The sequence below is a fragment of the Perognathus longimembris genome, chromosome 24 (genome assembly GCF_023159225.1).
Source record: "Perognathus longimembris pacificus isolate PPM17 chromosome 24, ASM2315922v1, whole genome shotgun sequence".
NCBI classification, from domain to species: domain Eukaryota; kingdom Metazoa; phylum Chordata; class Mammalia; order Rodentia; family Heteromyidae; genus Perognathus; species Perognathus longimembris.
The window spans coordinates 28,345,531-28,358,947 of NC_063184.1; the positions used below are offsets into that span (position 1 = coordinate 28,345,531).

Genomic DNA, 13,417 nt, shown 5'->3' on the forward strand with positions numbered 1-13,417 from the left:
CTAGACAGTTCGATACAAACCACATTCCTGCAGCAGGGCCTCGGTCCTGAGGCCCGGTGGGTTCCACGGGGAATGTGGTCGCATCTGTTGACTCCTGTGCTCAGGGGTTGACTGGGTGGTGTGTTGGTTCGCCTTCTATCATGGTGGCCAAGACAGGCCACTTAAAAGAAGGAAATGGTGGATTTGGGCTATTGGTGTGAGAGGTTACGGTGAATCCTGGCAAGAGTTGACCTCTTGGTGGCCAGGAAACAGAGAGAGAGAAAGGAAGTGGGAGAGGAGGAGAATGGGTCTCAATATCTCCTTTAAGATCAACCCTCCCCCCCAACCCGGGGACCTGAGGTCCTCCCCAAGGCTCAACCTCCAAAGGCTTTCATCACCTCCCAGTAGAGCTAGCCACCAGCTGGAAATCGAGCCATCAGCCCGTGGACCTTGGTGGGATTCAAGATCCAAAGTAGAGCAGGTGGTGGTGCTGCGCACACAGTGGTGCACCGGGGGCAGACGCATGAGGAGCACAGCTGAACACTGTCTATGAGAAACAATAATCATAGTGAGGAAGATAGACAGTGCGCAGTGATGATCCTTTTTCTGTATCTCGGTAAAGAGCGGTGGAGCGGTCGGTCAGTGATGATGAATTCTCTAATGTGGGATCAGGCCGGGTGTGTTGGAGAGCCAGCAAGGAGCTCAGTGTTGTTCAAGAGGAGGAGACAAGGACAGAGGTTGGGGAAGACCAGAGGCCCAACTGTCAGGGAAAACCCTCGGATGGTTGTGAGCCAAGGAATGAGTGTTGGAGGGTCACTCTGGCTACAGTGGGAAGAGGGGAGATCCGCTAGGAACCGTCTGCAGAGTCCCGTATAAGAGGTGGGGACAGCATTGGAGGAGTGTGGTCCCAGAGGAGGTGGCGAGGGTGACCAGAACCAGACTGCCTGAGGAGGGGGACCATGGACAGACAGCATGGCAGACGGAGTCTGTCCTGGAAGAGAGGAGTCTGGGATGAGTCCTGGGATTTTAGCCTGCGCTTCAAGAAGAGAGTCACTGGATTTGTTGTCTATGCTGCTGCAACAGGGTAGCATACTGAAACTGGCTCAAACTGCAGGAGTTCCTTGCCTCTTAATTTCCAAAGCTGCAAGGCCAAGCTCATGATCAAGGTGCTGGCTGGCTTCGTTACTTCTGAGGTCCAGGCTGGAAAATCCATTTGACACCTCTCTCCTTCCTTCTGCTGATGTCTTGGAAATTTCTGGTGTTCTTTGGCCTCGAGGTGCACCACCCTCCCCCTGCCCGCCCTGCCCCAATCTCTGCCCCATCCAAACATGGTGATCTCCTTACGTGTGTTTGCGGGTTCCGGTTTCCCCTTTAGAAACCGATGCCAGTCATCTACCACACTAGTTTGACCTTGTTGGCCATGCAAAAGGCCCAGTGTCAAGTAAGATCACGTCATAAGGCACGTAGAGGTTAAGATGGCAGCCTCCAAGTTTGGGGGACACAGTTCAATCCCTAGTAGTTACCATTAACCAATGAAGAGGAAAGATCAGCAGCGATTGGGGACAGGATGACTTTTAGATATTAGACATCCAGATAGAGGTATCAGGTAGGGAGGGGTCTGGGGGCTTGGTCTAGAGATAAACATTGAGATGGCCCCAGAGATGGGTGATACTTAAAAACTAGCACTCAGTGAGATTGTCCAGAATGTGAGTCTTGAGTTGGAAAGGGGTTGAGTTCCGATGATTGAAGCTAAGAGGCCTGGGAAGTATTAGGACAAGACCAAGGCCCACAACAACATGCTCACTAAACCCCCGCATGTGCTGGTTGGTGTGGGAGGACCAGGGCATGCAAATGGTGGTTGTACACCGTATTCCAAATGTTTCTCTCTGAAGCCTGGGGCAGGCTTTGCCGGTATGCGGCAGAAGCCACTGGGGCTGAACTGGAATGTTTTGAACGCCATAAAGAAGTCAAAGGACACTCATAAAAGTCATAAAGAGCACTTTTCTCAGGAGGAGAAACCGTTTGCAGAACATTGTTTCAGCTGTGATTGAAGAAGTCAGTTTCTAGGAAGGCAGTCCGTCATGGCACAACGCCCCAAGCCACTCACTAGCTTGGTGAGAGGGGAGCTCAAGCATTTCAACTCGTTTAAAATATTATTAGGTGTTTATGTTACATGTTATATACGTGTGGGCCTGTGTATGTATGTATGTATGTATGTATACATCTATAGGTATGTGGTATTATATGTAAGTAGGATTGTACTGTGTTTTGTACGTGTGTACCTATGTGTAGGTATGCATATGTCTATATATCGATATGATTGCACTGTGGTTCAGCTAAATATGAAAAACACAAACTATGTCTGTGACATCACCGCTTTGGGCCCTTGCTGTGGCTCCCTCGAGTCCTTGTGTTCACCCCAAGGTGGAAGCGTGGATGTGAGAGTGGAGACAGCTCTTCCTGAAGTTTTCTGAACATGATCACCTCACTTTTTTCCCCCCTCTTTCTTCTGCCTTTTATCTACCTGCTGCATTGGAGCAAGTCTTTTCTGTCCCTTGTAGCCCTGCCCTTCCTAGGACGGACACTGAATCGCAGAGTACCTAGCTCCCTGCCACTGTGCACCATAGCGAATTCCCTGAGGCTCTGTGTCCCCGGGAACTTTGACCAAACTTTCCAGTATGCATTCCCTTACTACCTTGTACAGGACCTGTGGGAAGTGGTAGACAAGTGCATCTGGGCTATGACTTGAGCAGGAGCTGCTGCTTTGCCTGCTCTGTATACTGTACACTGAACGGAGCATGGGTCCCTGTTAGCATTACAGCGTTTTATACGGAATGTGTCACTGACACAGCGATGCATCAAATAGAGGGAGGAGATTTCTCTAAAGGAGGATGCAGATAGATGGTTACTTAAAAGAATCCTCGTGTCCCCTCTTCACAAAAATTAGTTTCCCAGAACCCTTTGGTTTCTTTCTTACCTTCGAAGAAACCTGAGGTAGATAGTTACCATAAATGTTCCGTGTCAGTTTTTTATATGGTCCTGTTAAACGAGGAGGTAAGATGAGGTACCTGAGACATACGAAAGATAGAAGGTAGCAGGGAGAAACGGGAGCTTGGAGAAGGGTAAGATTGCTGACTGTCAAGGCAAGAAAGCGTTCTTTTAAGGTATTGGCTTGTTTTGGACGGAGGAGTTAAAAATAAAAATAAAAACAGCTGTGGCACTACTGACATCTCTGGTCTTGAGTGTGAGTGGGGCGTGTTTCATTGCAGTGTACTTCGGAGATGCCCCAGCAGGAGGGCAGAGGGGTGTCACCGTGAGCCGCCCCGTCCCTTCCAGGTGCCCTGGCTGCGTTCTGGTGACGGCCTTACTCTCTGGTTTTGTCCGTTTTCTCCGCAGCCAGCAGAGTGGCTGAGCACCATGCTAGCCATGTGGTCTCCCTGGCCACCGGGCCTCTTCTTGAGAGCACTGGGGCGCGAACCAGCGTGACCCCATCCCCACTGTGGGGTGAGGGACGTTGCAGGGGGCGGAGGGGGAGTCTCTGGGGTTGATCCTGAGCCCAGCTGAACAGCGTATGAAATGTGCGGAACGGTACGGTCATGCGAATCTCCGTTTCTCCCACCAGCTCTACTCTACGAAGCGTCTCCACCGGATCCTCGAGACCTTCCAAAATCTGCCTGGTGTGTGGGGACGAGGCGTCGGGGTGCCACTACGGGGTGGTGACGTGCGGCAGCTGCAAGGTCTTCTTCAAGAGGGCCGTGGAAGGTAAATACTCACGTGGGTGTCGCTTTATTTCCTCCCCCCCCCCCCGCCCCCGGCCTGCACTCGCGCGCACAGCCCACGTGAACACACCGTTGGAAATGTCTCAAAAATGTGATTTGATGTCATCTCTTAGTAATGAATAGCACACATGTTTTATCTGCAAAACAAAACAAAAACTACCTGGATATTTCTCCACTGAGCCATATTCAATGTGAGGCACACAGTTCAGGATGACAGAAGAAAAAGTTTCAGTTGTTTTTCTTGTTTTGTCGCAGCTAACTTTCTTTTTTTCTTTTCAGTGAGACTTAGGCACAAACAACAGTGCCGTTGTAAACTTAATTTGCATGTTCTAAAACAGCAATTTTTTAGTAGACACATACCCAGAACACATCATCTCTGCCTTTTTCGTGTCTCCGTGTCAACCTTTGTGTTGGTGCAAACTAGAGCATTAGTACGGACGGAATTGGAATCCAGTGTGTCATTAAGTTGTGTTTGATCATTTTATCTACCAACTATTCCAGTAAGTTGGTTTCCAAATAAGTACATGCAATGAAAAATTGGAGGTTTACAATGTGTGTCCTTGACCACACTCTTTGCCTTCTCCTACCTCCTTTGCTTGTGAGTAGTTGATTAACATCAGACATAAGCCGGTGGTTTATTGAATGTGGAGAGTTTTCGCTCTTAGTGGAATTATTGTAAGCCAGGTGTGAAGGGACAGGTAGCTCAGGAAAATCCTACCTTCTCTCTCAGTCTTTTCATGCATACTGGGTCATAAAAGTAGAAATAAGTGAAGACTTGAGGGGACACCATTTGACATCCTTAATGTGTGTGTGTGTGCACACACATTGTGTGCCTTGTGTAGCTGTGTGCAGTACGTGTGGGTGTACGTGTCCGTGTATTTAAATTTGCTGAGTTCATTTTTTTGGTCCATTGTGATCTTTAGGCTCCTCCTTAGATTCTAATAGTGAATTCCCAGCGGTGGAGGGTAGAGGTTGCTGAGATGAGGGAAGTTAGTGAACACTGAAAAGAACTCACAATACCAAGCCAAGGAAACATCGCCAGAGAGCCCAGAGGCCCAAGCTGCCTAAAGCATTATTCTCCCAAGCTGGTTGTTCTGAAGTATGCCATACTTGCTCAGTGGTGACTTTTTGGAGACTATATATTTTTTGAAGTATAAATCATATTCTTTCCATTTTGCTTAATGGATGTATAGGTATACTTCCTTTCTTCTTAAACATTTAATATAGAAACACTGAGAACGCTTTTCCAGACTACCTCATTTGCCAGTAATGTCAGTGAACAACCCAATTCTTGAAGTTTGTACATGAGAGTTCATAGTTTTCGTTTCAACCTTGAATTATTTGTTTGCCTTAGAGGTTTCGGGACCTTTTTGTCTTAAAAATATAAGGAATATGTGTATAATATTTTAAATTCAGTTTCTCCCTGGTGGTGGAAGTTGTTCTGGCTTGAGAATCAGAAGACGATTTCTCTCGCTGACAGCACTCACTAGGTGTGAGGTTGAGGTAGGTCACCGAGCTAAGCGGCTACCTCCATTTATTTGTAAAACAAATAAATAAGTACATAAATGCAGTGTTGCCTTTGTTCACAGAGCCGGAGAACGTTACACGGTGGTATAGTGTAGGTGTACCTTCCATAAATTTTAATACGGCATCAGAATATGGGGTCATTGCTCCCCTCTGAGACGTGCTCGAGGTCCCAGATGGCATAAACCACGTACCGCCCCGTGAGCTCCTCAGAGCTCAGTCCTACTACAGTTTTCTTCATCACATCTCCATGTTTCCTGTGACGGGCTAGATTGTCCTTAGACCTGTCCCTAGACCTAGATCTTTCTAGAATTGCACTTCCCAAAGGAACGACAAGCTTCCTCTTCCTTCCGGGACTCGCACGGCCGGCAAGGTACTGAGAGCCACCAGCCAGACTTGTTACTCCTCTGCCACCTCAGCAACGTGGACTTCCTCCTTCAGGATCTCGCAAGACCGCAGATAGTATCACCACCAAATAAATGATGAACCCTGTGGCATACGAACGACAAGGTTAAAAGCACTTCCCCCAGATCAGTACACTATTGATGGAAAACTACCTCGAAGATTTATGCAGGCCTTGTGACATCTAATCTGTAACTTCCCATTCTCGCCTGAGATTGTGCCCACTGGGTCTTGCTCCAACTGTAAAATGCTGTTACTTCATCTCCTGGGTATATTTCATGTGGTGATCTCTCAATGAGCGAGCTGACTTTAGGCTCAGCATAGTATTTTATAACCTAATTTCCTTTTTAGAAACCTGGTGTATGAGAAGTGTCTGGAAGACACAGCTACCACAAATCACCAAATAGTTACAAAGTTGTAAAAGAGGTAGAGAGTTCATTATCATGTAGAGTCAACCGGGTTTCTATTATTGTAAGCAGTCGGTTAGGCGGAAGAGGCCTAACCTCTTGGTAAGGTCAGCTACATCTCATCATGTCCCAGATGTTTTGTGGGAAGCAGGATAATGACAAGTGCAGTTCTTGAAGTGAGGTTGCTGTAAGGATAGCATTGGAAAGCCAGGCATGTTGATACATGTCTAGAATCTCAGCTATGCAAGAGGCAGAGATTGGGAGGATCACAGCCCGAAGCCAACCCAGGGGAAAATGGTGAAACTTCTGTCTGAAATAAGCCAGCTGCCATGCCTCAAGAGTCTCGCTGTCTTGACCCCACGCTGTCCCTGTGTACGAGGTGGGCACCTCTTCAGCAAGAAGGCAGAGCAGGGGAGGCGTGATGGGCAGGGGGTATGGGGCCAGGGATGGGCGAAAGAGAAGGCAGCAGTTCTGTGGAAGTGAGGCAGGTCAGGCTGGAGTTGGTACACTAACTCAGATACAGCTAGCAATATCAAATGAAGTCATCGACAGAGCCAGGAAATGACAAAAATCTGTTATCAGAGGTCTCCGGTGAGTAATGCAAACTCAGGTCTCCAGGGGTCCCGGATTCTGGGTGCCAGGTCTGAAGGTCACCTGGCAGCGCCCACCCTCCCCCGGCAGCAGGGAAGCGGGGACCACCTCACAGTCTTCTCATGAAACACTTGAAAGACTGCCTTGTTGGGGTTTGTCCTTCTCTCAGAGTTAAAAGTCAGGTAACCGCATTCTTTCTAATGATTTACTATAAGAGCTTAAATAAATATCTACCCAGTTGGTCATATCTATGATTTTTTTTTAAAGAACTCTTTTCTTCCTTGAGTAAACATATGGCAAATGTCCGCCTGATTTTTTGATATCCCTTCAATCGGTTGCTATGGAAACACACAGAGTCGTGACATCTAGGCCACTCTGGAAGGTGAAGAGAGCCTTCTGGAAGCATTGACCCGCCCCCCGCCAACTGAATATAGAAGATTTGACTTGGCAATGTGGAGAGGGGGTGAGGACAAGATGTCTCCATGGGGTGAGGTTTCAAAATGTGGGTGGATAAGCGGACTGGGAGCAGGACCTGGATTCCAGGGAACAGCCTGAGCTCACCCTGAGGCAGGACTGACTCCCACCAGGCCTCCCATAGCCGGATGGGGAGATGGACAGACTCCCGCAAGGCCTCCTACGGCCCGGTGGGGAGCTCAGTCCTCCACTGAGGATCTGGCTGGGGCCACATATGTTTCCTGAGATGGGTGAAGCCCAGTGATTGTTCTCTACCCTTCCGGCAAGAGATGACCCTGGTCAGAACCTAACGAGTGCATTGACACTCGCAGCCCAATGTCGGGACAAAGAAGTCAAATGGGGATTATTCCTCAAGAGTGGCTCTGGTGCCCTTTGAAGCCCGAGTGCTGGCATTGCCGGGGACCAGTGGCTCACGCCTGTAACCTAGCTGCTCAGGAGGCTGAGATGGAAGGATCCCAAAGCCAGCCTGGGCGGGGAAGTCCCTGAGATTCTGATCACCACCAAATAACCACCAAAACCCAGAGCTATGGCTCAAGAGATAGAGCACCAAACTTGAGTGTAAATATTAAGGGATAATGCCCAGGTCCTGAGTTTAAACTGCAGTACACACACACACACACACACACACACACACACACACACATACACACACACACACACACACAGATTGTTCCCACAAAGCAGGAACCACTTAGGATCATAGGAGGAAAGAGTCACTCTCCAAAATTCACTTAGTCCCTACTGAATGTCAGACATTATACTAAATAAGCAAATACAGGGCCGGCTCAGGCTAGGAGCAAGTAAACAAAATAGGTACATGAGGTATTTACCAAATACATGAAATATCAACAGCTCCTATAGAACAAAAAAACAACACTGCAAAGATAAAGGGACAGAGTGGCTTTGGTTTAGGATGAGTTTGAGACGTCTGTGGGAATGTTTGTGTGTGTGTCCTACAGGAAGTGGAGTGTGGGATCTGTACCTTGGGGAATAAAGCGAGGTTGAAAGTCAAGATCTGGGATTTGAGCTAGGCACTGGTGGCTCATGCCTGTAATCCTAGCTACTCAGAAGGTTGAGATCTGAGGATTGAGATTCAAGCCTACCCACGCAGGAAAATCTACGAGACTCTTATCTCCAATTGACCACCAGAAAACCAGAAGTGGCACTGTGGCTCAAAGTGATAGTGCAATAGCTTTGAGCGGAAAATGCTCAGGGATAGTGCCCAGGCCCTGAGTTCAAGCCCCACAGCCAACCAAAGAAACATATCTGGGACTTACCATCTGTGAATGAAGAGGTAATTGCTCCAGGCATACATACTTAGAGACTCAGTGAGTGAGCCAAGGACAGGACCTCAGACAGCATGAACAAAGGATAGAGAGTATGTGTGGTGTCACAGTCATGTGGGTCATTTCCCTCTCATTCATCCTCCGAGTTATAACAAAAAAGGTTTGGTTATTTGGTATCTGATGACTCAGATCTTTACCAAATTTCAACCATGATGGAACCTTGGAAATTTTTGGTCTATGTTTTTGTTTCTTTATTCATCATTGTGCTTTGGTTGTTAACCAGGTCCAGATTCCCAACCCAAGTATGCTATTGGAGGGGTTTTGATTTGCAGAACAGTCTAGAGGCAATCCCCAGCCTGTCCCGGCCACTCTGGCAGGATTGGTCGGGTGCTTGAGAGCTGACCTGTAGGGCTCACCCTGGTTCCTGACTCTGTGCCATTTATTGGTTTCTCTGTAGCAGAAAATACTTCAGAGCCATCTATTAGAGAATGACTTGATATAGGGATGTGAGAGCCAGAGTAAATTAGTGTTATTCAAAGAGCACTTCTTCTAGTTTACAAGTTTTAAATCAAGGTGCACTTCATGTGGTAAATTTGAAAAGTAGAAATCCAGGAGCATGGAAAGTAATTTTCAAAGTTATTCCCCATGGTTATGTGTTGGTTTACGACCCATCGTGTATTAGAATAACATCCAAGCAGCTCCCGGATTTCCCTAAGTTCAAATGAAATTTCAAGTAATGAAACAACAAGAATAAGAGGAGCAGAGACAAAGGAGAAGACAGAAAAACGTACAGCCAGAAATGGGGGGGGGGGGGGGGCGGGGTGAGAAAGAGAATGTTTGCCCTGAGGTCTTGGTAAAGGCTAGCTCAGAACTTTCTAAAAGCTAACCCCAAAACAATGGTGTCATCTGACCCACTGTGTTCTCAAAAATGTGATCATTCTGTGGAATACCAGCTCATGTACCCTGCTGGAGTTCACCACAGCACCAAGATGCATTCTGGCAATGACTCTCGCATAGGTTTCCCAGTTGCCGGACCTGAGCAGAAGTCAAAGATCCGAAGATTCGGTCACGTTCGGCTTCGTTCCGGGAAGGCCGTTCTCCTGACCGTGTGCTGAGCTTGATAGGCTACATCATCTCGTTTTTTATCACACATAGGAAATGAAATACAGGAAGCTAAAAATTTTAAATAAAGCTTTAGATGAATATCAAGACAGTAAAGAGGTACTTCCGGATAGTCGGGGTAATTTTTTTCTTTAAATAGGAAGTTCATTTCTGAAGGAAAAATAGAGATTACCCTTTTTTTTCCCATTAAGCAACAGAAATTCAAATTAGAGTTTCAACTTGGAATGGCTTGGAATTAATTATTTAGAGGGTATGGCAAGATAACTATTAAATTATAATGTGCTCTTCCTAAGTATTCTACAGCCAAGAGGTGTTCCTTTCCTTTTTTGATGGGCAAAAATAGTTGGTCTGTGATGTAATTCTGAGAGGCAGGCTAGCTTATGTGTTAGGTACATACAGAATATCTGGGTTTTATGGGGTTCAAATCCCATCTCTGCCACTTCCTCCCCACTGGGTAGACAGCCTACTGATTGATGTCTCCTCTACCTCAGTCTACCTGTTTCATAGGTGGATAATTCCTCGGCAGGAGTGAGAAATTAACCTTATCTCTCCGGATAAAGACCTTTAGTCTCACACCTCTAACAAGTCTTTAAATCATTGAAATTTGACCCTTACAACTCTTTGTGATATATGGAATTTACTCATTGGTTAGTAAAAGCAAGAAATAATGCAAAAGGTGGAACACTATAAATTTAGAAGGGCATCCTCACATATCAACAAGAATTCCAGTCAGTTAGAGGTTGGGAGTGATGGCACATCCCTATAATTCCCGCAGCTAGGGAGATGAAGGACCATGGGATTTGAAGCCAGCCCAAGTGGTCCGTGAGATCCTGGTGCCAGAAACAAAAATCAAAGGGGCTAGGGGAGTGTCCTAAGTGCAGAGTGCTTACGTAATACACATAGGGTCTTGGGGTTCAGTGCCCAGTTTGAGGGGGAGGGCACATGAGGAAAGCACTAAGAGCAAGTAGAAGTAGAAGATAGGGTGAGGATGTTAGGTTTTCCTTCGATACAAATTCATTCTGTGGACTACACTGTCAATATAGTGGAGGTGCACTCAAGTATTGGTTGTTTCAATGGATTCCAAACTATAGACTTTGTAGGATGGGGGGAGTCCTTCCTCCAGATGCCTTCCTGTGATCCATCTCCTTCAGTTCAGAGGGAAGGACTGAAGGTTGTTGAGCTTGATGATCCCTACCACCCACTTGGACTGGTCATTCACAGTCTGCACGTTCCCGATGTTCCCCGGCGATTCGAACCTTTCCTCTCGATACCTGTCCTGTGAGATGCCATAGACTAAAGACCTCACCATCATAAAGAAATATACGGAATGACACAACCCACTCCAAGACTGAGCAAATAATTGTATGTCTGCTGCTTCTTCTGTAAGCAAAAGGAAACCCGTCTTGGGCCCTGCCCCACTCAGAGTTACAAAGTTAAAAATTAGTACTCCTATGTTGAAGCCATTTTGGAAACAACAGAAGTTAGCTTTATGGATCGCCCATGTAAAGACATTTTTCCCTTCTCCAGAATTTAGTCTGTTTTCAGTAAAATACGGACTATTTACACCGTAGCTGCTTAATGTACAATGCTAACTATTTGTTGTGAAGGAGGACAAGAATTGTTTTAAATTTATTCTTATTGGGAGGGTGATATACAAAAGGGTCACAGTTACATACGTCTAGTAATGAGTACATTTCTTTTATTCACCTCTTCCCTAATTTTCTCCCGGTTCCCCCCCCCCCCGCCCCAGCCACCCACCTCCCCCACAAGTTGTGCAGTTCATTGTCAGCATAGTGTCTAGTGAGTGTCACTGCTGCACTTGGTCACCCTTTGGCCCACCCTTTCTGTGCCCCCCTTACCCTCCCCCAAACAGATAACCTCACATACCCGACAAAAAGTATAGAAATTAAAAACATTGACAAAGAAGGGGGAGGAAGCAAAAACAAAAGCAAGCAAAAAAAAAAATCCTTATTTCACTTTCTTGGCATTCATTTCGATAAACATCATCTTATAGGATCATTTTTTAAAATTATAAGTAAAGCATAGTTTTTACGCTCTCTTATAGATCTTAATTTAGAAGATCCCAACTATATCCTACTTCCCTCTGTTTTATCTTTCACCATACAGGATTTCTTAAATGCACTGCATTTCGCCCTTGTCCCCAAGTCTTGCCGAATGGCTTCAGTGGGAAACCAGGTCGATTGCTTTTCCGTCGCTTTCCTTGTGGCCCCTTAGCTCCGCGGTCTATCCCAGCTCACCCGGTCTACACAGGCCACTCCATGCAGAACTGCATTAGTACTGACACTAGCGTTGCTTGTTTTTCACCCTACAGTGTGAGCTGAAGTGACGCCCACAAAAGGATAGGGAGAGGAGAGCATGGGTAGACACGTCTCTCCATCTGGAATGAAAATCCCTAATAGATGCAGTTCTTAGAGAAATGTCATTAAGTGACAGGAGACTTTTTATTTTGAACTCCTATTTTGTTGGGGATTTTTTTTTGAGTTTAGTGTCATTTGTGGCATGTCTGATTCAGATTTTTTTTTTTAATTTGAGTTACTGCCATTGGCAGCATTTAAAATTCAGTATATTTTTGTGGCATCTTGAAAATACTGAAAGAGCGAGCCGACTTTATCTAATTTAACCAGCGTATCAAGGAAGAGCGCTGTGTGCGTGGCTCAGGTCTAGTCTTAACCTTCTATCAAAGCGGGGTCCTGAGCATGGAGGATGAAGCCAGAAGGCACTGCTGAGACTGTAAAGCGAGAAGGAAGGTATCGCCCTGGTACCACTGGAGATAAAGTAGTCACTGGAGATGGGAGTTGCCCTGAGCACAGGGTGCATCCCAGAAGAGAGGAGGAGCCATCCTAGCAGGCTTGCGGTAAGCGCCGGAGTGCGTTCCCATGAACTAAAAGGTGCAGGGATCTCAGGTGCCACACTTGGCTTTATTTTGAGCAGCGTGGGTATTCGTTTAATCGTCTCCTGTATTGGGACAATTATCTATAAACCGGTATACTTCTACGGAGCCTTCGGAATGAATGCTACTACTTCCCTTCATCAAGGAAGTACAATTCATGTTGAAATCACATTGGCCCGGGGAAGATTTTTTTTTTTCTTTCCACACAATTTCTCACTACTGAATGCAGTTCACTAGGCAGAAAATTGGGGTGTTCAGAGGCTGGTAACTATTTTCTTTATCAGACTGAATTGTAATTTATAGCAGGGACCCCACGGGGAAGAGATGTGAACAAAAAAGAAATTCTTTTAATAGGAAAAATTAACTTCTATTGAGTTGTGAACACATTCTCTGTAAAACAAACTAGCAAATGATTGCATTTGAAAATTTACTGGAAAAACTGAGTGTATTTTATTTCCCATACAGAAAAACCCATCAGAAATGTAACATGATTATGTTTCTTCATTTATGTAGGGGGAAAAAAAAGAGTAGAACTTACTTTCTCTTTACTGAAAGATATTGTATAAGTATGAATGATGCCTTTTTTCTTCTTTGTTATATCTATCCAGTTTGATTGGAATTATATTTAAAAGGGATTCTAATAAAAAAAGAGTATTAATAGACACTAACACAACCGTGGTTTTTAAAAGAAAAGTAGATTAAGAGATGCAGAAATAGCATTATTAAGTGCTTTTTTGCATTTCTGCAAATTACCTTTTTAAATCTTTTTCAATTAAAAAAAAAACTCATCCAAGTAGGAGTTCTTTGAAGATTCCCAGTTGCTCAGTGGATTCAAGAAGAATGTGATTTCAGATACCTGCGGATGTAGTATTTTCACCAAATTATATATTTTTAAATACTTAACTCTCTTTGGATAATCTTTTGTAGTCACAAGTATATTTA

At 45.5% G+C, this 13,417-nt stretch overlaps 1 protein-coding gene across 2 annotated transcripts in view; it reads left to right on the plus strand.

Moving 5' to 3' along the window:
* The window catches only part of Nr3c2 (nuclear receptor subfamily 3 group C member 2), a 202,593-nt gene that overhangs the window by 111,937 nt on the left and 77,239 nt on the right, over positions 1-13,417 (plus strand). For both annotated transcript variants that reach the window (XM_048333746.1, XM_048333747.1), the window contains exon 3: positions 3,602-3,741. In XM_048333746.1, the coding sequence (XP_048189703.1) occupies positions 3,602-3,741 (140 nt within the window). The remainder of the gene's footprint in view (positions 1-3,601; positions 3,742-13,417) is intronic.